Source organism: Scyliorhinus torazame, chromosome 17, assembly GCF_047496885.1.
Source record: "Scyliorhinus torazame isolate Kashiwa2021f chromosome 17, sScyTor2.1, whole genome shotgun sequence".
In the NCBI taxonomy this organism is placed as follows: domain Eukaryota; kingdom Metazoa; phylum Chordata; class Chondrichthyes; order Carcharhiniformes; family Scyliorhinidae; genus Scyliorhinus; species Scyliorhinus torazame.
Window position 1 is genome coordinate 135,907,251 of NC_092723.1, and position 27,917 is coordinate 135,935,167.

Sequence of the window (27,917 nt, forward strand, 5' to 3'; positions counted from 1 at the left end):
CTCACCCCACCTATCTCCCTCACCGCTCCCCGCTTCCTCAATTGGTGGGCCAGTAGCCAACTCGCCCTTCTCTCCATACTCATACTGTACACCCTGTGCCCTCCTCCACTGTGCCTCTGCCTTACCTGTGGTCAGCAGGTCAAATTCCACATGTAACCTTTGTCTTTCCCTGTACAGTCCCTCCTCCGGTGCCTCTGCATATTGCCTGTCCACCCTCAGAAGTTCTCTCAACAATCGCTCCCTTTCTTTACCCTCTTGCTTCCCTTTATGTGCCCTTATGGATATCAGTTCCCCTCTGACCACCACCTTCAACGCCTCCCAGACCACTCCCACCTGAACCTCTCCGTTGTCATTAAGCTCCAAGTACCTTTCGATACACCCCCTCACCCTTAGACATACCCCCTCATCCGCCAAGAAGCCCATATCCATTCTACAGAGTGGGTGCTGTTCTTTTTCCTCTCCTACCTCCAGGTCTACCCAATGTGGAGCGTGGTCCGAAATGGCTATGGCCGTATACTCCGTCCCTGTCACCTTCGGAATCAGTGCCCTTCCCAAGACAAAAAAGTCTATCCGTGAGTATACCTTGTGAACATGGGAGAAAAATGAGAACCCCTTACTCCTAGGCCTAATAAATCTCCAGGGGTCTACTCCTCCAATCTGCTCCATGAAGTCCTTGAGCACCCTGGCCACTGCCGGCCTCCTCCCGGTCCTGGACCTCGACCGGTCCAGCCCTGGATCAAGCACCGTATTGAAGTCTCCCCCCCATTACCAACTTTCCCGCCTCCAGGTCCGGGATACGTCCCAACATACGCCTCATAAAATTTGCATCATCCCAGGTAGGGGCGTATACGTTCACCAGAACCACCACCTCCCCTTGCAATCTGCCACTCACCATCACATATCTGCCCCCACTATCCGCCACCATGGTCTTTGCCTCAAACAGTACCCGTTTCCCCACTAAGATAGCCACCCCCCTATTCTTCGCATCTAAACCCGAATGAAACACCTGCCCCACCCATCCTTTACGTAATCTGATCTGGTCTGTCAGTTTCAGGTGCGTCTCCTGCAACATAACCACATCTGCCTTTAATTTCTTTAGGTGTGTGAGTACCCGTGCCCTTTTAATCGGCCCGTTCAGCCCTCTCACGTTCCACGTGATCAGCCGGGTTGGGGGGCTCTTTACCCCCCCCCCCCTTGTCGACTAGCCATCCCCTTTTTTAATCCAGCTCCTCACCCGGTTCCCACGTACCTGTATATCCCACCGACGGTGCCCGCCCCCGTCTCGACCACCCCGTCCCATAACAGCTCCCCCTTCTCCTTAGCAGCAGCAACCCAGTTAACCACCCCCCCCCCCCCTCCGCTAGATCCCACTCTAGCGTAGTTGCACCCCCCATGTTGCTCCCAGAAGTCAGCGAACTCTGGCTGACCTCGGCTTTCCCCCCTTGCCCTCGGCCCCCACTGTGCGAGGTCCCCTCCTTCCTGTGTCCCTGTTCCCGCCACAATTACCATAGCGTGGGAGCAAAGCCCGCGTTTCCCACTCGGCCCTGCCCCTAATGGCGCATTTCCCTTCTCCTTCCCGTCTCACCGGCGCCCACAGTTCCTCATACACACCCCGCCCCCGCCCAACATGGGGGAGAGAGAAAAGTTAGAAAAGTTACAGGATCATAGAATTAACAAATTGAAAAATCATCTCCACCCCCCCCACCCCTCCCCTTCCTCGCCCCACATAATCACCCCACCACTTTGTCCCAGAAGCTCTTTCTCTCGCCAGACTATTCCAGCTTCTCGTCCACAATGAATGTCCACGCCTCTTCTGCCGTCTCAAAGTAGTGGTGCTTCCCTTGGTGTGTGACCCACAGTCTCGCCGATTGCAACATTCCAAATTGAACCTTCTTTTTGTGAAGCACCGCCTTAGCCCGATTAAAACTTGCCCTCCTTCTCGCCACCTCCACACTCCAATCCTGGTATACGCGGATCACCGCGTTCTCCCACCTACAGCTCCGAGTTTTCTTCGCCCACCTGAGGACCGTCTCTCTGTCATTGTAGCGGAGAAACCTCACCACTATAGCTCGAGATATTTCTCCAGCTTTTGGTCTTCGCGCCAGAACTCGATAGGCTCCCTCCACCTCCAAAGGGCCCGTCGGGGCCTCCGATCCCATTAGCGAGTGAAGCATAGTGCTCACATATGTCCCGACTTCCGCCCCCTCTGCGCCTTCGGGAAGACCCAGGACTCTTAAATTCTTCCTCCTCGAGTTATTCTCCAGTACTTCCAACGTCTCCACACACCTTTTTTATGCTGTGCCTCGTGCGTCTCTGCCTTCACCACCAGGCCCTGTATTTCATCCTCGTTTTCAGCAGTCTTTGCCTTCACGACCCAAAGCTCCAGCTCCTGGGTCCTCTGCTCCTCCTTTAGCCCTTCAATCGCCTGTAATATCGGGGCCAACACTTCCTTCTTCAACTCCTTCTTCAGCTCTTCCACACAGCACCGCAGGAATTCTTGTTGCTCCGGGCCCCATAACAAACGGCCACCTTCCGACGCCATCTTGCTTCGAGCTTCCCTTCCTTGCCACTGCTCCAGAGGATCTTCTGCAATCCGGCTGCTATCCTCTCCTTTTTCCATGCGTGTCCGGGGAGATTCCCTTCTGGTTTACCGCACAGTGTTTTTGGCCGTTTAAATTGCCGTTGGGGCTCCTATTAAGAGCCCAAAAGTCCGTTCCAACGGGAGGTGCCGAAACGTGTGACTCAGCTGGTCATTGCCACACCTGGAAGTCTGGTTTATTTAACTTAATAAACAGAGAGAAATAAATAACATGTAGTGTACAATACCAAACTGTTGGTTCAGCCAGCCCTCCATAATGCTACCGTGCGGGCAGCACGGTAGCATTGTGGATAGCACAATTGCTTCACAGCTCCAGGGTCCCAGGTTCGATTCCGGCTTGGATCACTGTCTATGCCAAGTCTGCAGATCCTCCCCGTGTCTGCGTGGGTTTCCTCCGGGTGCTCCGGTTTCCTCCCACAGTCCAAAGATGTGCAGGTTAGGTGGATTGACCATGATAAATTGCCCTCAGTGTTGGATGGGGTTACTGGGTTATGGGGATAGGGTGGAGGTGTTGACCTTGGGTAGGGTGCTCTTTCCAAGAGCCGGTGCAGACTCGATGGGCCGAATGGCCTCCTTCTGCACTGTAAATTCTATGATAATACGGAAAAATTTCAAATCACATAATTTCTAAAATACCTAACATTATCACCAGGATTTCTATGACTCTTCCTGCCCAGCAGATATTGCAGTCCCACCGAATTAATGGAGATCTCGTTGCATCCGGTGGCCTTTTGGCAGGGGGGGCTTTCTCTTCAAAACTAACTAGAAAGTCAAGTACCATGATAGAGCCAAAGATCCCTGCTTTTGAGTCCTAGTTTATGCTAAGTTTGCTGATCAGAGGAGTAGTGGGATGATGAAATTGGCTTTGTATGGGTCAGTGAATTTTAAAAAAATTGGTCAGCTTTCACACTCTAGTGACTCTCAAATAAAGGCAACATCATCAGGTCAAGTTGGGTACATTCTTGAATAGTCCACTATAGGGAAGTGGTTATGGTAGTAGAGAGTTAATCACTGGATGTGAACCTGAACCCCCAATAAAAGCACTGCTTCCTGGAAAGGAAGTGATAAAACTGGCAGAAGACTTGCAAGCGATCTACAATCTATAACTGTGAATAGAACCAAGCCTCTTCCCCGCCACAAGAATGTTGAAGAATGAGAGGTTATTGAAAGAAAGCCTGACAGGATAGATACGGAGAGAATGTTCTCTCTCATGGAGGAACTTAGAACGAGGAGGCTTGATTCAGAATAAGGCATCACTCATTTAAAACAGAGATGAGTATGAGTTTCTTCTCTCAGAACGTTGTGAACCTTTGGAATTCTCTATCTATCCCAGAGAGGTTTAAAGGCCGAGTCGCTGGATATATTCAAGGCTGAGATAGACAGATTGTTTGAACTTATAAGGGAGTCAAGGGTCATGGGGAACAGACGTAGAATGGAGGCCAAAAGCAAATCAGTGATGATCTTATTGATTGGCAAAGCAGCTTAAAGTACTATATGGTCGACTCCTGTTCACATTTCTTGTGGGGCAATTTTTTCCTCTCATGTTATTTTAACTTTGATATGCTTTAAGTGGAAATCATCCCAAGAGAAGCAGGTTACTATATTAAACAATAACACACAGCACTGCCACCATGGGTGGAAGTGTCCATTAATTAACTAAATACTGCAGGTATAAAGAATCACTGAAAATAGTACATGTAATGTTCTTGTTGAATGTCCTGATTTATATTACAAGAATACTTTTAGCTAAAGCTATGAACAATTTATTAATATTAACTGTGGTCAAATATATACAAAACAACAGATGAATAACGGTGTGAATACACACAAGCAACCTCTTTCCCAGCTCCCTAATCAGTCAGAGGACACCTGACTCTAACATGCACTTATATACTAATGAGACTCCTAGTGGTCAGTCGGTGAATTATAACACAACCATGATATCACGACAATACACTCGGCAGTTTATAGCGCTGGCTACTGACCTGTCTAGTTAACAACTGAACCTGATGACAGTTGAAGCAAATAGTGTCAACATGCTGATTAAAACAGTGAACTTCAGTAACAAAAATAGGCAATATTTTTATACACCAACTATTAAATGCCATAAATACCAGATCGCAATATTGTATGTAGGACATCAACATAAAAAACTCGGAATAGCAGTGACAGGACAGACTTGTTGTTTTTCCTCTACTAATGGCAGATTACAATATCCAATTATAAAGTGCAAATGCAACACCAATTTCACAATAAAAATGATTGTGAAACATAATAATTATATAATAATAATATTTATTGTCACAAATAGGCTTACATTAACACTGCAGTGAAGTCATAGTGAAAAGCCCCTAGTTGCCACATTCCGGCACCTGTTCAGGTACACAAGAGGGAGAATTCAGAATGTCCAAATTACCTAACCGCACATCTTTCGGGACTGGTGGGAGGAAACCAGAGCACCCGGAGGAAACCCACGCAGACACAGGGAGAACATGCAGACTCCGTACGGACAGTGACTCAAGCCACCATTAACTAACTATGACAGCAGTACAATGCAGTTTCAATAAAAACTCCTCCCGTGCACCAAGTCCACATATGCTAATAGGGTAGAACTGTGCATTCCTTCAAAGTCATGAACACTAATTATTAAGTAAACAAAGATGGGAATCAGAGTTCAATTGTGAGTAAAATGGAAAATGCTTCTAAGGAGGGTTATGGAATTTAATTGCTGTTTGGGTCAGGAATTGTAGAGAGTAATGAGTCGTTTGAGAAGATCAGTTAAAACTGGAATATGAAAGCATTGAGAAACTGCAGAAGTAACAGGAACAGGGGTCAAGGAGAGTGTATTGAAGAAACATATGGTGGCGACTAATTACTGGTGACAGAATTCATGTTGGCAGCACGTGAAAGTGAACATTTAGAGATTATAGAATTGGAGAAGGTTTCATTAATATTTGCAAGAGTACAGTATAATCAAGGGGCAGTTGCAAACAATTTCACAAACAATGAGGAGTAATAATCTGCTACTTCAATTCAGAAGCCTACAAAGCATGATGGGAACTTCTGCAAAATGCATATGCTCAGAATCCACAAGTTTGACTGGTATCTCCCTTCAACTGTTAAAGAATTAGAGGGCACTATGGTATCCAAGACAGCCCATCAGATCTGCACTAGTTCCTTCAAAGAGCAATCCTGTTCAGTCCCAACCTCCCGCTCTTTCCCAATATGCCTGTAATTTTTTTCTCCTTTTATTATTTAAAATATTATTGAATCTGTATCCACCACTCTATCAAGCAATATATTTTGAACCCTAATCAATTGCTACATTCAAGAACTTTTCCTCATGTTGCCTCGAGTTATTTTCTCAATCACCTTAAATCTGTGCTCGCTGGTTATCAAACCATTAAACGTCAAAAAGTTATTTCTTTATTTCCTTGATCTGAACCTTGATGATTGTAAACACCTCTATCAAATCTCATCTGAACCTTCACCGCTCCAAACTTCACCGGTTTATCCATGTAACTAATCAACCAATGCCAGAATCATTCCAGTAAATGTCTTCTCTCCCTCTCTAAAGCTTTATTCTCCTTCCTAACCTGATACCCAGAATGGGGGCAAAATTCTCTATCTGGGACTGAACTAGTATTTTATCTAGGTTTAGCAAGGGGTCAAAAAGTTTTAAAGGTTCTTTGTATTAATTTCTCCAGGGCTACTTTGTGGTTTTCAGGGGGCTCCTTCGTGGCTACTTTGTTCGGTGATGCAGTTATGCAGCAACATTACCTGCTGTATTCGTGTCGTGTTGAATTTTTGAGATAACACAAATACCAAAGATTGTATACATACTATATATCAAATATTTTAACCTGGAATATTTAAATAAATCTCACATGCTCTGTATCTAAAATGAATATTCTGACTACTGGGCACAAAGTAACTTATAGGAAATAAGTCTCACATCTGCTGCCCCTTTGAAAAATTAATTACAAGCAATTAGCACACTCCAACGTTCTTTGAGTTTGTTCTGCTAATTTCAAGTTTCTTTCCCCACAATACTTCCATTTAAAGTAATTGCTGACATTAAGTGATCTAACTGTGCAAAGAAAGAGGAATATACATGAATTAATTCAGCAAAAACTGGATCAGTGATGTTTTTGACAGCAGCAATGTGTCGGGTTGCGGTAAAACCGGAGGCAAAGGGCATGCCAAGTCAAGACCCGCTTCTCCAGGACCGGTCTCATTTCCCATCAGCCGCATCCACAAGCTGCTGCGCAAGGGACACTATGCCGAGCAGGTGGGCGTTGGGTCCCCATCGACCTGGCCGCCTTGGAGGCAGTGAAAGTGCACCCTGAGGAGACAGAAGGCAACTTACCCTCTGCAGAATTACCAGCCTCTAACCTACTCTTGCAGCTGCAGTATTATTGACTCCTTTAATCACATTTTGTTTCAATGTTTTAAATTTCATTTGAGATTCTGGTTTACTTTGATGCAGTATCCCTTTCTGGAGCTGCTTTTTTAATTTGCCCCCAAATTTGTTGACTTTGCATATTTGGTTATCCAACAGAAGCATCCCCATGTCTCTCTCTCCTTATATTCCTTTCAAATGTACCATTTAGCTTGTATTATCTACCTCTGCTGATCTTTCCAGACAAAATGGATCAAAAACCTTTTTAAAATAAATGCAACATTAACTGCATGTCCGTCACCAATCTGTTACCTCATCAAAAACTTTTTTTTTTAAAAAGTTTCATGTGGTGCGGATGTTGCTGGATAAGCCAGCATTTGTTGCCCATCACTAATTGGCCTTGATAGGGGGGTTGTAAGTTGCTTCCTTGAGCCACTACAGTCCATCTGGTATTGGCACACCAACAGTTTTGTGAGGAACTCCAGGATTTTGATCCAGAAACAGTGAATGAATGGCAAAACGATGGGCAGCACGGTAGCATAGTGGTTAGCACAATTGCTTCACAGCGCCAGGGTCCCAGGTTCGATTCCCGGCTTGGGTCACTGTCTGCACGTTCTCCCAGTGTGTGCGTGGGCTTTCTCCGAGTGCTCCGGTTTCCTCCCACAGTCCAAAGATGTGCCGGTTCGGTGGATTGGCCATGCTAAATTGCCCTTAGTGTTGGGTGGGGTTACTGGGTTACAGGGATGGGTGGAGGTGTGGGTTTGGATGGGGTGCTCTTTCCAAGAGCCGGTGCAGACTCGATGGGCCGAATGGCCTACATCTGCACTGTAAATTCTATGATTCTATGACTTGGGCTCAGGTTACTTTCAGTTAAATAAAGGCACGAAACAGGGTTATCCATTGTCTCCACCTTTGTTTGCTTTGGCAATTGAACCACTGGTCATAGTGTTAAGATCTTCCACCTGGTGAAGGGGGTTAAAGCAGGGAGGTGAGGGAGCACAAGGTGCCCTTTTATTCAAATTATCTGCTCCTTTATATCATGTATAAAGTCTACACCATGAATGAGACAATGAAGCTCCTTATGAGTGTTGATTCCTTCTTGGGGGTATAAGTCGAATTTGGATGAGAGCGAATACTTTCCAGTGAATTCTGCAGGGAGGGGAGCTCATCTTGGGATGTTGCCTTTTCGCCTTGCCAGATTTAGCTTTCGTTATCTCGGAATCCGGGTGGCCCATGATTGGGCCTCGCTTCATAAATTAAGTGCTAGCCTGGTTATTGGGATTAGAACGGATTTACAGAAGTGGGATAACCTCTACCTGTAGTTTGACGGGCAGTGTTCAGACGTTAAAAAATAATGTTCTTCCAAGTTAATTATTTTTCAGTGTCTCCCCATTTTTCTCCCCAAATTGTTCTTTGCTAGAGTCAACAAGATGATAGCTTCCTTCATTTGGGTGGGCAAGACCCGATTCATGGGGCATTTCTTCAGAGAGAGCGGGAGAGAGTGTCTTGTGGCTTGGCCTTTTCCCTAATTTATTTTATAAGTGAGCAGCTAATATTGAGAAAATAATGGGGCGGCTCAAAGATTCAAATTTCCTATGGGGGCAAATGGAGGTGGGTTCTTGTAATGATTCTAGCTTGGGGAGCCTTGGTAACTGCCACGCTTCCATTTTCCCCTGCAAAATCTAGCTCAGGTCCAGTCATGGTATCCACTGAGGACTTGGAGGCAGTTTAGGCAATATTTTAAGCTCAGCTACATGTCATTGTTGGGGCTTTTGTGTAGTAACCTCTTGCCGCCACCTCGAAGTTCAAGTCGGGAGAGGAGGGGCTGGAAAGGTTTGGGGATCTATTTGTGGAGGGCAGATTGGATAAATTCCAACCCCCAAGGTTTAATTTATTCAATTATTTTCAGGTGCGTGATTTCTTGCATAAGGAGATCGCTTCATTTCCCTTGCGCCTTCACCCTCCCTCTTGAACATCTCTAGCCAAGGTGGACGAGGGAAAGATTTGGGACATTTGTGGTCAGATCCTGTCAGCCGAGCAGGCTCCACTGGATGAGGAGAGAAGGAAGTAAGAGGATGAGCTGGGTCTGATTTTTGATTGGGAGACGGGGATTGGGGGGGGGGGGGGGGGGGGGGGGGGGGGAGCTGTGGATTGAGGCTCTTACCCGGTCAACCCTATCTCCTCCTATGCTAGACTCAGCTTGATTTAGTTCAAGGTGGTGTACAGTGCGCATCTGACCAAGACAAGGATGAGTCTTTTTTCTCAGGGATGGAGGATAAATGCGAACATTGTACTCGGGGGTCAACAAATCATACCCACATGTTCTGGTCGTGTCCTGAGCTTGGGAATCTCTGGGTCTCCTTCTTTAACACCATGTCAGTGATTATTGATATCGAGCTGGAGCCTTGCCTGCTAGTGGCTATTTTCGGGATTTCAGAGATGCTGGTGCTACCGACGGGGATGAAGACGGATCTTCTCGCCATTGCCTCGTTGATAGCCGCAGTGTTCTGTTGGGGTGGAGATCTCCTACTCCGCTCAGTGCCTCAACCTGGTTCGTGATTTAATGGAGCTCCTATTTTTAGCGATGGTCAAGTACACCATTAGAGATCCAGTAGAAGAGTTCTTCTCAAAATGGCAGCCATTCATTTCCTTTTTCAGAGTTAAGCACCGTCAGCTGTTGGTGGGGGTTATTAATCTTTGAATGGTTGGGTGTAGTGGGGTTGATAATTCTTGATTGCGTTCTTCAGGTATTATACCTTTATGTATTTGCTGTTTAGTGTGAATTTATTTTGCAATAACAATATTTTTTTAAAAAAAGAGTCGTATGACCTTGCTTCAGAGTTCCTAAAATGTTCCCCACTCCCAACATTAAACTTTCTGTCAAGTTTATTCTCCCCTTCTTGGAAGGCAAAATATCTAGTTGAAGCCTAAAAGCAAAAACTTTAGTGGAGGCATGAAAAGACAGAAGACAACACTGGATAAGTTTGTACATATTTTGGTGAAATACAATCATTGGAGGTTGATATGTTTTCAACCTTATTTTGCGAATTATAAATTTCAACCATCAGGAAAAGATAGGTATGTATTTTCGAAAAGTATTCAACTACTCTTTCATTGGTATATTTTCCTGACTAGTCATTTGAGAGGTATTCTTTTCAGTAACCCTTTGAAAGTTCTCAGTGGCAGTATTCTAGACAATTTTTGAAATGTACATCCCTATTTCTTATGATTTGCTCTTATTTTACTTTGAGCAAATCAACAAAATGTGATCAGCAAATGTTATAGAAAGTAAATTACACTTCAGGAAAGGTTTACTATTTACAAAACCTTTACCATATTATAAGACATAAAAATCTACTGCCATATTACACAAAGTAGTATAAAAATCTACTGGTTAATAAGGTTACAATATAAGATCAGGAGCACAGTGCTTAGCACTGCTACCTCACAGCACCAGGGGCCAGGTTTAATTCTGGCCTCGGGTGACTGTGTGGAGTTTTCACTTTCTCCCCGTGTCTGTGTGGGCTTCCTCCGGGTCTTTCAGTTTCCCCCCATGGTACAAAGATATGTACGTGGATTGGCCATGCTAAATCGTCTCTTAGTGTCCAAAAGGTTAGGTGGGGTTACATAGAAACATAGGTCATTCAGTCCTTCAAGCCTGCACCAGCATTCAGTATCATGGCTGATCATGCAAAATCAGTATCCCACTCCTGCTTTCGCTCCATACCACTTGATCCCTATAGCTGCAAGAGCCACGTCCAGCTCCCTCTTGAATATAGCCAACTAACTGGCCCCAACAGCTTTCTGTGGGAGAAAATTTCACAACTCTCTGAGAGAAGTTCTTCCTCATCACAGTCCTGAATGGCTTACCCATTATTCTTAGGCTGTGACCCCTAGTTCTGGACATCCCCAACGTCAGGAACATTCTTCCCGCATTTGGCCTGTCAGTCCCATCAGGATTTTATTCTTTTCTATGAAATCCTGTCTCTTTCTTCTAAACTCCAATAAGTACAAGCCCAGTCAATCCAATCTTTCTTCATATATCAGTCCTGCCATCCCGGGAATTTGTCTGGTGAACCTTCACTGGACACCCTCAATAGCAAGAATGTCCTTCCCCAAACTAGATCATCAAAACTGCACACAATAATCAAGGTGTGGCCTCACCAACGCCCTGTCGAACTGCAGCAAGACATCCCAACTCCTATACTCAAATCCATTAGCTTCCCTCACCGTCTGCTGTACCTGCACGCCAACCTTCAGCGACTGTTCCACCATGACACCCAGGTCTTGTTTGCACTTCCCCTATTCATAAACTGTCACCATTCAGATAATAACCTGCCTTCCTGTTTTTGCCACCAAAGTGGATAATTTCACACTTACCCACATTATATTGCATTTGCCAAGTATTTGCCCACTCAGCCAGCCTGTCCAAGTCACCCTGCAGCCTCTCTGCATCCTCCTCACAGCACACACTGCCACCCAGCTTAGCGTTGTTTGCAAATTTGGAGACATTCATGAAATTTGCATGCAATTCCTTCACCCAAATTATTAATGTCAATTGTGAACAGCTGAAGTCCCAGCACCAAACCCTACGGTACCCCACTAGTAGGAGGTTTAATTTTGCTCATTACTCTTGTGTGGGACCTTGTCAAAAGCCTTTTGAAAGTCTCGATATACAACATCCACTGGTCCACTCTACTGGACACATCCTCAAACAATTCCAAAAGATTTGTCAAGCATGATTTCCCTTTAGTGAATACATGCTGACTTGGACCAATCCTGTCCCCGCTTTCCATATTCTCAGTTATTTCAACCTTAATAATTGACTCCATCATTTTCCCCTGCACTGATGTCAGGCTAACCGGTCCATAATTTCCTGTTTTCTCTCTCCCTTTTTTAAAAAGTGGGGTTACATTAGCTACCCTTCAATCCACTGGAACTCTTCCAGAGTCTATAGAATGCTGGCAAATGATCATCAATACGTCCATTATTTCCTAAGTATTCTGGGATGCAGAGCATCAGTCCCTGGGGATTTATCGGGTTTTAATCCCATCAATTTTCCCAATACAATAAGGATTTCTTTCAATTCCTCCTTTATACTAGACTCTCTATCCCCTAGTATTTCCAGAGGTTATTTAATTAGTGAAGACAGATCCAAAGTATTTGTTCAACCTGGCCTGCCATCTCTTTGCTGCCCATTATGAATTCATCTGATTCTAAATGTAAGGAACTTACATTTGTTACTGGGATGGGGTGGGGGTGTGGGCCTAGGTAGGGTGCTCTTTCCAAGTGTCGGTGCAGACTCGATGGGTCGAATAGCTCCTTCTGTACTGTAGGGATTCTAGGATTATACTATATAAAGTGTGGCTCTGTATCCCTTGAACTTATGCTTAGTAAACACTGGGCTCAAACAGAAGATAATTAAGATGATGAGTTCAGTACAGAAACCAATGAATACATCCAGCATATTATAGTGTTTCTGACTTTTTGATTTGCTTCTTTATTATTTTCTTATCTTTAAATGGGGCATGCAACATTGAATCGTAGAATCTACAGTGCAGAAGGAGGCCATTCGCCCATCAAGTCTGCACCGGCCCTTGGAAAGGGCACCCCACTTAAGGGCATATTTCCACCATAACCCCACCTAACCTTTTTTTTTGGACACCAAGGGCAATTTATCATGACCAATCCACCTAACCTGCACATCTTTGGACTGTGGTAGGAAACTGAAGCACCCGGAGGAAACACAAACAGACACGGGCGAACATGCAGACTCTGCACAGTGACCCAAGCCGGGAATCGAACATGGGACCCTGGAGCTGTGAAGCAACTGTGCTAACCACTGTGTACCGAGCTGCCCATGAGAGAGAAGCTTGATGAACAGGAAATTAATGCTAATAATGCTCCTGTGAAGTGTCTTGGAAAGACGATGTTACACAATTAAAATCACTGTATTTGGAAGTTATTGCTTGATGTTCCATTGTTGTAACAATTACATCAGTCAATCTCCAGTCGCATCAGTATTGATTCCGAAAGTGGAATGATACGGATATGGATTTCAGAGCTAGGTGGGAGGAGGGAGAGATAGATATTGTCAGAGGTAAAGGTGGTGAGCACGATCGTGGTGGTCAAGCTGCCAAGACCCTCGGGACACACCGGCTCGGAGTCGCCGGTCGGTGGTGCGTGTCCCCGATAGGGAGGTACGCGGCTCCCCTCTGCGGCTTTTGTGATGCAGAGAATAAATGACAGTTGAAAGTTCTGCTCAGGGGGTAAATAAAAGTGCAACTTACTGGTTTAGTCTGAAATGATAGCCAGAGGGGCAGAGAGCATTTATGCATAGGTAGAGTTTGCATCAGAGACTGAAAACAAAGCCTTTTTAATAGAAGATTCAGGATTTTAAAATACAGTATAGATACACGAACAAATACCCTCGCCTTCCTGTCCCGGGTGGGACATATGGCCACAATGGACAAATATAGTTTGAGGATTTTTCAGATGTTAGTTGACTACTACTTGCAGCAAGTGGCAAATGGAATTCAATTGGAGAACTGCAAGGTTAATGCATTTAGGGAGGGCAAACAAAGCAAGGGAATTCTAAATAAACAGTAGGGTATTGAGAAAGTGAGAGACCTTGAAGTGCATGTCCACAGTTCCTTGAAGGAGTCCAAAAGACACAGCCATTTGAGTCTGCTCTGCCATTCAATCATGGCTGATATGTTTCACATCCCCATCAACCCTGATCCCCTTATTAATCAAGAACCTATCTATATCTGTCTTAAAGAAACTCAGTGATTTGGCCTCCACAGCCTTCTGCGCAGCGAGTTCCACAGATTCATCACCCTCTGGCTGAAGAAATTCCTCCTCATCTCTATTTTAAAGGACCGTTCCTTCAATCTGAGGCTATGCCCTCGGGTTCTAGTTTTTCCTACTAATGGAGACATCCTCTCCACGTCTACCCTATCTAGGCCTCTCAGTACCCTGTAAGCTTCAATAAGATCCCCCCTCACCCTTCCAAACTCCAACAAGGACAGACCCAACCGCTCCTCATATGTTAGGACAGGTGGATAAGATGGTAAAGAAAGCATATGGAATGCCTTCATTCATTGAACGGGTTACTGAATACAAAAGCAGGGATGTGAATGCGGAACTCTATACCACAGCTGGAATTGTGCGTACAGTCCTGCTCATCACATTGCAGGAAGGGCATCATTTCTCTGGAGAGTGCAGAGGAGATTTACAAGAATGTTGCAGGGTTTGAAAATTGCAGCTATGAGGAAAGGTTAGATAGGTTGGGGTTGTTTCCCTGATACAGAGGAGATTTACAAGAATATTGCCAGGGCTTGAAAATTGCAGCAATGAGGAAAGGTTGGATAGGCTCGTGTTGTTTCCCTTAAATCAAAGGAGGCTGAGAGATGACCTAATTGAGGTGCACAAAATTATGAGGTGCCTAGACCAGCAAGATCTGTTTTCCCTATCTAAGAGATCAACTAGCAGGGGGCACATATTTAAGGTGATTAATAGACGGATTGGTCGGGGGGGGGGGGGCATGAGGAAAACCTTTTTCACCCAGAGGATGGTGAGTGTGCGCCATTCACTGCCCAAAATGGTGGGAGGAGGCTGAAACATTCAACTCATTTAAAAAGGTACCTGGATCCGCATCTAAAGTGCCTACAGACCATGTGCTAGAAAGTGGGATTAAAATGAGCGGTGAGTTTTCTCTTCCCTCTGTTTTGCCCGGCGCAGACACAATGGACTAAATGGCCTCTTTCTGTGCTGTTACCTTTCTGTGGTTCTCTGGTACTTGGTCATTTTTCAAACACTTCTCATCAGTATTTTGAAAGTAATATTAAACATAAGGGTTTCTCCTGCAGGACAAAATCAACAAGAAATGCCCAAAAGCAGGATTTTTTTTCCTATCTATTAATTTCAGAGTACCAGTCAAACAAGTCACTTCTGTATTGGACAAGCCACATCCCATCCTAGCAGATATCCACTCACAATCCCAATTTAAAAAATGATGGGTCATAACCTCTTGGATGAGGTACATGTAGAACGTTTGTGAAGTTGGGCCAACAAAGTGATTACCAAATCATCTGGGTAAAATCGGAGATGTCAAACGTTTTTGTACAGTGGTGCCCAAATACATCCTGTTAATGCAGTTGATACATATTAACCCAATGTAGGTAGGTGGAACAATCTAACATTTTCAGCCCTCAATCAGGTCAAATGTCTGTATTTAAACAGATAATGGATAACTTTTTTCTCCTATATAGATCCAAGCTTCTAGGTCTCTTGTCCTTTTTGAAAATTATATATATTATGATTCTGCTGTAATGGTGAAGTCAATAGACAACCTCAAATTGGTGTGTCAGTGTGATTATAGCCAAGGCTCAGAAAAGTATGCTGCAGAAAAACCGGCCTAATTAAGTTGCTCAATCAGAGTCACAAAAAATAAAAACCAGTCCATCTGACTATGGAACAGATACAAAATCAAATACAGGTTGCCAAAGTCTCCTATTTACACAGTTCACATCCTTTACGAAGCACCCAACATTGTGGTTTATAGCTGTTTTGCTGCTACTATTATGACAATCTTCCTGACAAAATAATAATGGCCAACACAAGATTTTGTCTCAAATTACAGAGTCAACCTATGCAACACACAACTCATGATTATAAGTGAAACAAATCCATTTGAGACAAATTGAGAGTCAAACGTGCAAACCAGTTGGAATCACACCACGATGAGCAGATCTGCTCCCATTGACTGGTTTCCTCCAGACAGATCCTGTTCATCTCTTACCTTCGGCAACATGGGACAGAATTCTCCAGCCATTCTGCTGGTGGAATCTTTTGGTCCCTCCAAAGGTGCATCTCTCCCAGCAACATTTGGGGGGGGATACATTCAACGGGAAACTCCGTTGACAACGGCAGGCTGCCTCAGCTGCCATGAAACATCAAGTGGCAGGGTGCTCAAAAAAACCCACCCATAATCTTGGTAGAAAACACGATTATAATAATAATCTTTATTAGTGTCACAAGTAGACTTACATTAACACTGCAATGTAGTTACTGCAAAAAAAAAACCTAGTCACCACACGCCTGTTCAGGTACACCGAGGGAGAATTTAAATTGTCCAATTCACCTAACAAGCATGTTTTTCGGGAATAGCACTCTCTGTGATGGTCATTTTGAAATGTTTGCAATGTTCTTTCAGATATTTTACCAATAGAGATTATTTTTACAAAAAAAATCTACTGCAAGCAGATTCTCTGTAACGATATGCTTTAATGTTCCTGTAAAACATATCAAAATAGATGCAACTTAATTTTAGGTTCATGACACAAGGCATTTTAAAGTCTCATTTTAACTCTCAATTTGTAACTCTGATTAAACAATTATCCCCTACACAACTCGGTTATTTCTCCTCCCCTTCATACATGACAACATCAGAATGACACTATATACAGGCCAATGATGCATTTCAATTCCCAGTTCTGAAGAATACGCATTCACAAAATTAACTCGGATCATGATGTGGAGATGCCTGTGTTGGACTGGGGTGAGCACAGTAAGAAGTCTTACAACACCAGGTTAAAGTCCAACAGGTTTGTTTTGAATCACTAGCTTTCGGAGCACTGCTCAATTCTCCATTTTGTTTCCCTTTAATTTTCATCCTTCAGATTCGTAAACTGGAAGGCAACAGAAGTTATGTAGTGTATTGCACATGCGACCCTGTACAATTTGCATTCCACTACCAACGGCAATAAATGAGTTTTGTTGAGAAATTCCAGCTCAATCTTATATTAGAATGAAATTCACCTCAAGTTAACTGAAAGGAATCGGATTTCTTTGTAGATCGCTTACACTCAAATGTTACCGAAACCGTGCAAAATCAATAATGACATGGGGCGAGTCATGAGTTGTTTGGGTAACCCTGTCTCAGACTTAACAAACAGGAAGGTCTCAGACTGAACAAACAGGAAGGTACCCAACTCTGGCTGGGTTCCTATAAAGGAGTCAGAATCCAGGACCAGACACACTCAGAGTCTGGAGCTGAGAGCGGGCTGCGGTCAAAAGGGATATGGCCTGCTGTTTAGGGCGCGGACGACACGCGAGAGGTCCGTGTATCATTGCTTCCACCCGAGGCGAGTCAGCGCTTTACGAGTCACAACGGTGCGTGTCGGAAGTTTAATTCCAAAGTCCCAACATTTCAGCATCCGAATAATGGAAACAAACCACTCCCTCAAAAAGTGCACCACAACATGTGAGCCACTAGATACAAACCCAACCCCGCAGTCACTTCCTGCAAAATTGTTTTGTGATGCTGCCCAACTCAGTGTCGGCCTCACTTTGTACACCTCCAGCATCCGAGACTCTCAGCAATGTGCGCCCATTAACACTGGAGACAGTTTTAATTAGCAGACATGCATAATCACCTCAACGAAAAGACAACAGGGCTGAGCTACACGAGTGGCAAACCAGTTACTTTACTTAATAGCAGGATTTGCATTAAAAGTTACCATTTGATCTGCCGCCACCCTACTGCTTTACATAAAGCCACAGCATAATATATGGAAAACGCGAAAGCAGATAAGCATCATCCTTTAAATCCAAAGTCTGCCGAGGCCCTGCGCCCCCACCCTCCGGAAGGGAACTTCGAGCTGAGATAAGAATCAAAACCGATGCACGAAGCCACCTGGGTGCGACCACAAAAACTCCAGAGAGTAGAATCCAATCGAACCTTCACCGACCCTCCGAAAGAGAGCTCTACCTAGGCCCACTTACCCCGCCCTTTTCCCCGTAACTCCGCACATTGATCACGGCCAATCCACCTAACCTGCACATCTTTGGATTCCAGCCGGCACCTTCCCAAGAAAACGCAGAGATCAACGAAACAAAGCAGCTGAAACTTGTCGATGAGTTCCTCCCCCCTAAAACCAGACAGAAGATTTCACCTCCACCAGCACCACACCCACCCAACTTTCCAGCGCACCCCCAAAACTTGCTCCGTCCTCTTGTGAGGAGTTCCGGGACGGTACTTGCCTGCCGACAGTCTGGTTGGCGAGCTGTCGCATCCGATTAAACTGCTTCTTCATTGTTCCTTCTGGTTGGTTGGTTCCTTTTAAGTTTATTCTTAAAAGTGATTTATTTTAGTGAGCTTGTGTCCAGGCCGCTCTGCACATCATGGTTTGTGGGGCTGCCTTGTCAGTCCCGCGGATACCCGGGCGCTCGCCAGCAACTCAATCCGGAGATTCCCACTCAGCCTCTGCCCATCCGCCGAATAACTTTGAACGTCTGCCGCCTCTTCACTGTGACCCTCAGCGGCTTTTCTCTCGTTCTCTCCGATGCACGAAACTGAACTTCCCCCACTCGCTCACAGTAAAGAGACAACGCCACCCGACTGAGGGCCAGCCGGAAGTTCCTCTCCCGCCCACTTCCGTTACCAGGGGGGCGGGTAAACAACAACAACAAAGCTGGGCAGGAGGAGGGCACATTCACTTTAACATCAAAGTCTTGAGATTAAAATCCTTAGTCTGTCCATATTTTGCCAGAGTTAAGAGAACATCCATAGTTGTCAACATTTTCACAACAGTGTGCAGAATGGAGAAGTTCAGGTAATGTTCCGTATGTGTGTAAATACATATATGTTTTTCATCTTCTAAAAATACTATTTTTTCAAAAATAAAGTGAAATCTGTACTCGTGACAAGGAGTGTAATTATGGATGATTAGTAAGAGTGAAAATCGAAAGAATAACTAAGGGTGTGTCCATTCCACAAGCAGAATGACATAATTTGTACTTCTGACTAATCAAATGCTGCAATTGCCTGAGTTTTAAAAAAAATTCCTCATCGTTTTTTGAGCATTCCTTCTCTCTCAGCTACATGTCAATTTGTTTATTAATATAGCCAGAAACAACCATCTCCAGCCATCCAATTAGTTCTAAAGGTCAGAGACGTTCTGCCATTTCATCATTGATATACTTCAATACACCATCCTGACTTGAAAATGTATCACCATTCCTTTACTGTCTCTGGATCAAAATATTGGTACTCCCTTCCTAATGGCATTGTGAGTATACCTATATCGCATGGACTGCAGCGGTTCAAGAAGTAATCTCACCACTATCTTAAGGGCAATTCGGAATGGACAATAAGTACTGGCCGAGCCAGTGATGGCCACATCCCATGAACAAATAAAAACATTTTGCCTGTCAGAAATCGTTTTGTGTAACATTTGAACATCACTCCGTGATCCAGCGTATCTAGTCCCTTGAAGACGTTAAATGTAACAACAAGAACACCTTTCTTCCTGTGTAAACATCTACATTATTTTTAGATTTTCCTCATAGCATTGTTGCCTACTCTGATTTTATCAACTCTGTTGCACTTCTTTGTACTTCCTCCAAGGCCAGAATATCTCATGAAGTACAGTGCTTTGAACCAAGTGCATTATCAAGACGGAGATAAACCAGTGCAAGTGTCACAGTTTAGGTGTCATCTTGGTTTGTGGTGGCATTCTCAAGTTAAGTCAGAAAGAGGCAGCACAGTGGCACAGTGGTTAGTACTGCTGCCTCACAATGCCTGGGATCCTGGTTCAATTCTGGCCTTGGTTGACTGTCTGTGTGTAGTTTACACATTCTCCCCGTGTCTGCGTGGGTTTTATCTGGGTGCTCTGGTTTCTTCCCACAGTCTAAAGATTTAGGTTAGGTGGATTGGCCACGCTAAATTTCCCATTTGTGTCCAAAGGTTAGGTGGGGTTACGGGGTTATGGGAATAGGGTGGGATAGTAGGCCTAGTGCTCTTTCGGAGGGTCAGTGCAGACCCAATGGATCAAATAGCCAACTTCTGCACTGTAGGGATTCTGTGATATGAAGGTTGTGAGTCCAAGCCCTAATTCTGGGAATTGAGCATATTGATTGTTCTGTGTACAACTTCATGCCTCATGCTGAAAATGCCTTCTTTCAAATCAAATATTAAACCAAGATTCCATCTGTCTATTGAGATGAATATAAATATCCATTGACACTTTTTTTCAAAAAAAGCCCAGGAATTCTGGTAAAGACTTACACAAATGGCCAATTTCCATTCTTCAACCAAAAACAAAACTGCATTGTCATTCACCTCATTGCTGCTTTTAGGATTTATTGGGCATATTTCAGCTGTCATGTTTGGTTCATATCAAAAACATATGAAAAATAACTTATTATTATATGTGAAGCACTTTGAGATACTCAGAGGACACGGAAGGGAAATCCCCTTCCTCCCTGGAACTTGTGCTCTATCCATTGTGCTATACATCCAAAGAGACTGATTGGCCTGCTGTATTCCTTGGTGATGAAAAATTGTTGAGGAGAGTAGGGTAAGTCTACGTGAAAGGGACAGGTCTTCACCAAATGAATCAGCCTCCACTACTCAAACCCTGCATCCACAGTAACCATGAGCAGCTGAATTACCCCATCCTTCAACCTCAAAAAGTAAAATCAGCAGATATTTAAATTTTCCCCGCTATAGCAGCACTCACAATAGAAATCAAATAGAGATCACCATGCAAGTGACAGAGCACTATATTTTACCCTATGGGGATGTAGCATTTTTCTATACTGCAGATCCCCTCACTTCAATTCCCAACATTAGCACCTGTATTAAAATATTTGAAGCTCACAACGTACAAACTAAACCACATATAACACAGGAACCATGCCAGTCGTCACCCAGTGTCTTCTAACCATTATAAGCATTCTATTTCAAAGGGTTCTGAGCATGTTTCACATACCTCAGCGTCAATATAATCCATGTGCACCAAAAGCTCAACAAAGTCCAATTTTCAGGATTATTTTCTATGACTTGCTGTCCCTGCAATGAATGTAGGAATGTTGGTATGTGCAGATCTATGTCTTAATATTTAGCAAATGGAAATTTTTACAAACTTTTTTGACCATTTTTAAGCATGTAGAAAAATGGAAACCATCAAATAAATATTCATAAAAATTGTAATGCCAAAGGACTTATCATTGATCAATATGTTAAAATTTGACAGTTGCCTTTCCTGCCATCTAATGGTACTAAGTGGCATCACATAGAGTTAAAAAAGTTCAGAGTACAAGCATCCCCAACTCTATCAAAACAGTTTCACCTATATGGGGGGTGCCTGATCGACCAATGAAAATTACTAATTGTTGCCTGTGCTTGGTAGTGTAAGTAACATGAACACTGATTCATAACCAGCCAAGCGAAAGAAACAATAGATTTTCTGAAGCAAAGCTGTAGAATTAGAATATGAGTCACATGCCCAAAGAGTGTGTTTTAGAGCCACTCTTGTTTCAGGCATTTATAAATGACCTCGATATGCAATCTCAGTCATTCCTGTACAATTTGGAAATAACACCAAGGGGTTGGTGGTGGGACAATGAATTTAGAGGAATAATTTGAGATCCCTGTCCTGTCCTACTTGTATCTACTACTACCAGGTGATTTGTTGTCATGTGTGTCACAATTGTCTGACTTGCACATCCACTGGAGCTCATATGCAACCGCTCTGTGACGTTGTCATCCAACTACTCCTAGATTAACCCCTCTTTCTGCTGCTCTCTTCTTTGCCCTCGAAAAGAGATCTCTTCAGCTTTTCAGCTTAGATCAAATAGCCAAAATACTGACATCTTTTTTCTGGATATCACCTTTCAGAGCTTTTTTGCTTTTGCGATTTCAAGCACCTCTTCCCGTAACAGCCTCCCCGAACAGGCGCCGGAATGTGGCGACTAGGGGCTTTTCACAGTAACTTCATTGAAGCCTACTTCTGACAATAAGCGATTTTCATTTCATTTTTCATCTTATGGTCAGCATATTAATTTTAAGCAAACTTTGAGCATTTACATTTCAATGACCTTTATTTTCTCCCACAGATCTTTATTTATTGTCTGGGTTGCTGAGGCATATAGGAAGGTGACCTGATAGGATCAGGTCTTTCCTTGTTTCAAACTTCAGTTTTCTGGTTTGTAACACATCCTGCATCATCATGAAATTACTTCTGGCTATCTCTATCCTTCAGCATTGCATCTACCATCTTATTATTTGTCCTAATTCGGCAGACTTATCTATTTGTTCCAGTGTGACACCATCAACTTAAATCCTCATTCTTCCAATGTATTCCTTCTGAAAATCATTGTTTTTATCTTTTTGGAGTGCAGACTCAATCCATATTCTATCCACAATATTTTCTGATCCTGTAAGTAGAACATCAGCATACCTCCAATTTTTTGTTGGGACATGGCTGTCACTGGCAAGGCTACCAACTGTTGCCCATCCCTAATTGTCCTTGAGGAGAGAGGCTTGCAAGGCCATTTCAGACGGAAATTAAGTGACAACCACGTTGCTGTGGTTCCGGAATCACATGTAGGCCAGACCAGGTAAGGATGACAGATTTCCTTCCATAAAGGGCATTCGTGAATCAGATTTTTAATGAAAATTGGTGATAGTTTCATGGGTTACCATTTATATTGTAGATTTAATTTATTTATGTCATGGTGGAATTTGAACCCATGTTTCCAGATCATTAACCTCAGTCTCTCGATTATTAGTCCAATGGCATTACCACTATGCTACCATGTACCCCTGAAAGTACATCTGATTCTCTGAATATTTATTCTGTGTACAGATTGAATAATTTTGGACAGTGGACAGCATTGTCGTACTCTCCTCATTCTTCCTACCAAAATGTGTCATTTCATTTCCTCTGCCATGTATCACCCATGGCGTCAGCCTGTCTGTCCTCTTGATGTTCATCACTAGCCTCTTCACAGTTCACAACATTTCCAAGTACCATCAGAAATGTTGAAATGGTGGTCTGCGCATTCACGTCTGTTATTTATATGGATCAAGAGAAGCAGTGCTCCTGATAACAATCTTTGAGTCTCATCAGCCCTCTATTAGGTTAAACTGTCTGGCCTGTACTTGCTGGGCTTGTCCTTATACTCTCTTTTGAACAAGGGTGCATCATTTGCAATTCTCCAGTCCTCTGGCACCATTCCTGTTTCTAAGGATTCAAAGTTTCTGGCCAGGACCTCCAATTCGCCTTACTTCTCGGACTCATCTAATTTAGCCCTGGTGACTTATCAACTTTAAGTAATACCTCCTCTTTATCAATTTCTATCCCATCCAGTATCTCAACTACTTCCTCTTTCACTATGACTTTGGCATCACCTTTTTCCTTGGTCGAGACAAATGTGAATATGATTTTGTACCTCAACTATGTCCTCTGCCTCCATGTGTAAATCTCATTTTTTGATCCCAAATTGGCCCCACTTCTCCTTTCACTACCCTTTTACTATTTATATGCATTTTGGCTGGGTGACAGTCTCTTGTCAGATCCTTTCTTTACTTCTCTTATTTCTTTTACCACTTCCCCTCGGAACTCAGCGAACAGCATGGTTCTCAGCTTATAAACCTGACATGTCATACATGATAGTGGGATGGGGGGCAGGGGTGCAGTTGAGCGTGGATCTGATTAGCAGCATGGGGCATGCTTAATGCCTGTCCCATCGGAACAGGAAATAGTAGGAGTGGATCACATTGCTGAGCCTGCTCCACTATTCAATATGATCATGCTGAACTTCGGCTTCAACTCCACTTTCATGCCATCTCCCCACATTCTTTGATTCCCTGAGACACCAACAATCTAACTGACCTAACTATAGAATCCCCTATCACTATTGCTTAAGGACCTTAACTCAAACTGAGCTAAAGGAGAGATCACAAGCTGAAGGGTTGGTCAAAGAAATGGATTTTAAGGAAGGTTTTAAAGGGGGAGAGAGGTGCTGAGGCTGAACCTTCCAGAACATGAGGCCTAGAAAGCAGAAGACACAGCAGTAAATGATGAGGTGGGAACGTAGAGGAGAGCAGAAGATTGCAGAATTCTGGGGAAAATTATGTTGGGGGAGGTTATGGAGATAGAATGAAGGATATTTATATAGCGCCTTTTAAGACTTTAGTACGTCCTACTTAGTTGTAGCTTCTGTTATGGTGTGGGGGTGGGGGGCCATGAAGTTTACAATTGTCCCATCGGCGAAGCTATGCAGCCAAGTGTGATGCATATCACGTATAAGTCCCAAATTCCCAGTGACATTATGAACTCGGGACCGGCTAGTGTAAATTTCTTCCAAAGGACGTACACCGCTATCGCACGTCATGTTTTCTAAATTAATCCCGGAAGCGCGTCCCTTCTTCCTGAATAGCAGCTGCTCTTCCGGTCTTCTGGTCGACAACCAATCAATGCGGCGCGAGCCGGCCAATGAACTGCTCCTATCATTTGGCTGCGAGAGCCAATCGGGAGCCGTATTGTTGCATTGTCAGAGGTAACAGCGTTACGTAGCCGGAACTCGGTGTTGTTTTCCCATGTTACCAGCAAAGGTTCAAGGAAAGGAACGTAAGGGTCCCCGCGCGGAGTGTCTCAGCATTCGGGGTTCGCTCCTGCTTGCCCTGATATACATCTTTCGGTGCACTTTGCTGGCGATCCTCGGGCACATATCACGAATTGAGTTTTAAGCTCCTCACACAGCACTGTCTAACCTCAGAATAATTTGTCTTATGTTATGTTAGTAATATAACAGTGCAGTTTCATTAACTTGATCTAGAATCGTTTGCAATCTCAGTTTAATAGCAGAAATGTAAACTTTAGGACAACTAATTTCTAAATGTACATATTTATAAACTCTCTTTGTGTCAAAGCAATCTTTTAAAAATAATTCTTGAGTGATTTGAAGAAACTGCATTTTGATGATTGTAGGGAATGCAGCCTTTATATTTTTTTAAATCTAGGAAAACAGAAATGATAAATGTACAGATTAAATGCTGTCAATTCAGAGAGTTAAAGTAATTACCTGATACTGTACTCAATGTTTTTGGTTTTCGGGAAGTTGGGGATGAGTTCGTAGAAGGTTGACAATCTTCTCAAAATCAATACCGGTATAATACTTTCTACCCCCATAGTGTGAGAATATAATGGCTGCCAACCATTCTTTCACTGGCTCCGATGACACAGCAGATGAAGCAGTCCGCTCCACATGTGATGATGCAACAGTTTGTAAAAGGTAGGAATTGCAGATGGAGCTTTGGGACAGGTTGCGTCTGTAAACTGACATGGGTGTGATAATGTGTGTGATGCTTGTTGCAGGAAATAGTTCATATGATGTCCATAGTGAGCATTTTTTATTCATTCATTTATTTTGGCATCAGTTGCTCGGCCTCTCCCTAACTACCCTTGCAAAGGTATGAAACTGCTGTAGTCCTTGTACTGTTGGTGCATTTACAGTAATTATGAAGGGTGTTCCAGGATTTTGATGAAACAACAATGAAGGAATAACAATTATAATTCCTTGATGGTGTGTGATTTCATAGAATCCTTACAGTGCAAGGAGGTCATTCAGGCCATCAAATTTGCACCGACCCTCTGAATGAGCCTCCACACCTAAGCCCATCCCTGTAACCTCACCTAATGTGAATATCCCTGGATGCTAAGGGGCAATTTTATTATGCCAATCCACCTAACCTGCATATTTTGACTGGGAGAAAACCAGGGTACCCGGAGGAAAGCCACACAGACACTGGAAGATAGTGCAAACTCCTGTCACCCAAGGCCGGAATTAAATCTGGGTTCCTGGAGCTGTGAGGCCGCAGTGCTAACCGCTACCACCGTGTTGCCCATTTGACCTGATTTGTAGGGGAACTTGCAGTTAGTGGTGTTCCCATATGCCTGCTTCCCTTGTTCTCCTAGGTGGTAGGGGTCATGAATTTGGAAGTTGTCATCGAAGGAGGCTTAGCAATTTGCTGCAGAGCATCATGTAGATGGTATACACTGCTATCGATGTGTGCCGGTGGTAGAGGGAGTGAATGTGTAAAAAGACAGGTGAAGTGCCACTCGAGCAGGCTGCTTGTCCTGAATGGTGTTCAGTTTGAATGTTGAAGCTGCACTCATTCAGGAAAGTGGGAGTATTCTATCACACTTTGATGCTTTGTAGATGGTCAGGCTTTGGTGATGCAGGAGATGAGTTTATTTGTCACAGAATTCCAACCACTGACATATTCTTGCAGCCACAGCATTTATATGGCTGATCCAAATTAGTTCTAGTCAATGGTACCATCTGGGATGTTGATAGCGGAGGATTTTGTGTTGATAATGCCATTGAATGTCAAAGAAGATGGTTAGACTGTTTCTTATTGGAGATGGTTATTGCACAGCACTTATGGCATAAATGTTACTTATCAACCCAAGCCTGAATGTTGTCCAGTCTTGCCGCATGTGGTTGGACTTACTGGAGTTACAAATGGTACTCAACATTCCACAAACAATCCCCACATACGATCTTAAGATGGAGAGAAAACCTAGGATGAAGCAGCTGAAGATGGTTGGCTTCGGACTTTGACCTGAGAATGTCCTACCATGATGATTTGGAGCGCAGTTTATTGATCACAACAACCACCATGACAACAACCACCATGATCTTCCTTGGTGCTTGGTATGAATCCAGTCATTGGAGAATCTTTCCCCTGATTCCCATTGACTTTAATTTTGTTGACTCTTTGATGGCACACTTATCAAACACTGCCTTGATATCAAGGGTCATCACCTTTCTAATTCACCTCTGGTTCATATTTGAGCCCATGCAGTAGTGGGGTCAGCAGCTGAGTGATTCTAACCTAAATTGACCATGGGTAAGTGCTGTCTGACAAAACTATCCATGATCTCTTCCACCACTCGTGTTGAATGAGAATAGACTGGTGGGTGATAATTGACCAGATTGAATTTGTCCTGCCTTTTGGAGACAAGACCGACCTGGACAATTATCCACATTGTCACATGGATGCCAGTGCTGTAGCTCTACTGGAACAACCTGGCTTGGCTTGTTCTGAGGCGCAAGCCTCTGGAATGTTGTCAGAGCCCAAAGCTTTTGTTGTGTCCAGTGTGTTCAGCCACCTTTTGATATCCCATGGAGTGAATCAATTTGGCTGGAGACAGGCATCTGGGAACCTCAGAAGGAGGCATGATGGATCATCCTTGTGGTGCTACTGGCTGAAGATGGTTACAGGTGCTTCAAACTTGCTTTTTGTGCTGACCCACTAGGCTACACCAACTTTTGAGGTTGGGCATTTCAAAAGATAAGGATCTGCAAATGTACATCTGACATGTTATAAAGTCTCTAGCACAGCAATCCATGATCGTTGGGTGATATGGTAGATGAGCCTGGCCATTTGAGGATTTCTATCCAGAACGTAATACTTTTTAACACCCAAAATCTTTGTTACATTGAACACGGTTTAGAGATGGCTTTATTAAAATTTAAAGACAAGCAATTTTCGCAAGAAGTGCAATCGTTCTGCTTATCTTGGAACCTAAATAAACAATTTGCTCAATTGTTGTTGCAGTCTGTTAACACTGCAGTAGCAGAATCAGCAAGACAGGCCAAATTACTGTCAGTTTAACTCCAGTTTCTCATTGATTATCTCTTCTGTTTCACAGGTTTGCAGTGAGTATGAACTATTGGAAGGACCCATACATACAGTATTTTATAAAACAGCCAAATGAAAGGAAAGCTCCTGAAATCAACAGAGGTAATTCCCTGCATCTTTGCTGCAGTTTGCTTTCTCCTTCCATTCTTCATTTCTTCTCCTCTTTTCTAATATCTTTCCCATCTCTTTTTGCTGAAGACCATTTCCCTGGGTACAGGGTTTTTTCAATATCATAAGCGGCTGTTTTTATGTGTGAGCCCAGACAATAAATGCCTGTCTATTCAACTGTGAACAGCATCATAGCCTATTCCGTCCTCATCAATGTGCACACATTTGTCAGTAGTTACTGCTGTGATCAGGATTGAAAAACCTGGTAGATTTTTGTATTCTTACCCAGAAGTGTTGAGGCCAAA

At 43.6% G+C, this 27,917-nt stretch overlaps 2 protein-coding genes across 10 annotated transcripts in view; one reads left to right on the top strand and one right to left on the bottom strand.

Moving 5' to 3' along the window:
• Window positions 1–18,427, bottom strand: part of arhgap17a (Rho GTPase activating protein 17a) — a 169,255-nt gene extending 150,828 nt beyond the window's left edge. For 5 of the 6 annotated variants that reach the window (XM_072481116.1, XM_072481111.1, XM_072481114.1 and 2 more), the window contains exon 1: window positions 18,048–18,427. In XM_072481116.1, the coding sequence (XP_072337217.1) occupies window positions 18,048–18,100 (53 nt within the window). In that variant the 5' untranslated portion in view covers window positions 18,101–18,427. Of the gene's footprint in view, window positions 1–17,841; window positions 17,865–18,047 lie in introns of those variants that run through there. The other variant, XM_072481112.1, reaches the window with a different exon arrangement.
• Window positions 18,428–24,348: 5,921 nt separating this feature from the next.
• Window positions 24,349–27,917, top strand: part of LOC140394172 (leucine carboxyl methyltransferase 1-like) — a 56,169-nt gene continuing 52,600 nt past the window's right edge. Inside the window, exons 1-3 of one of the 4 annotated variants that reach the window (XM_072481118.1) lie at window positions 24,349–24,424; window positions 24,988–25,088; window positions 27,515–27,606. In XM_072481118.1, coding sequence (XP_072337219.1) covers window positions 25,000–25,088; window positions 27,515–27,606 — 181 coding nt within the window. In that variant the 5' untranslated portion in view covers window positions 24,349–24,424; window positions 24,988–24,999. Of the gene's footprint in view, window positions 24,593–24,987; window positions 25,089–27,514; window positions 27,607–27,917 lie in introns of all 4 variants that reach the window. The other 3 variants (XM_072481117.1, XM_072481119.1, XM_072481120.1) reach the window with 3 other exon arrangements.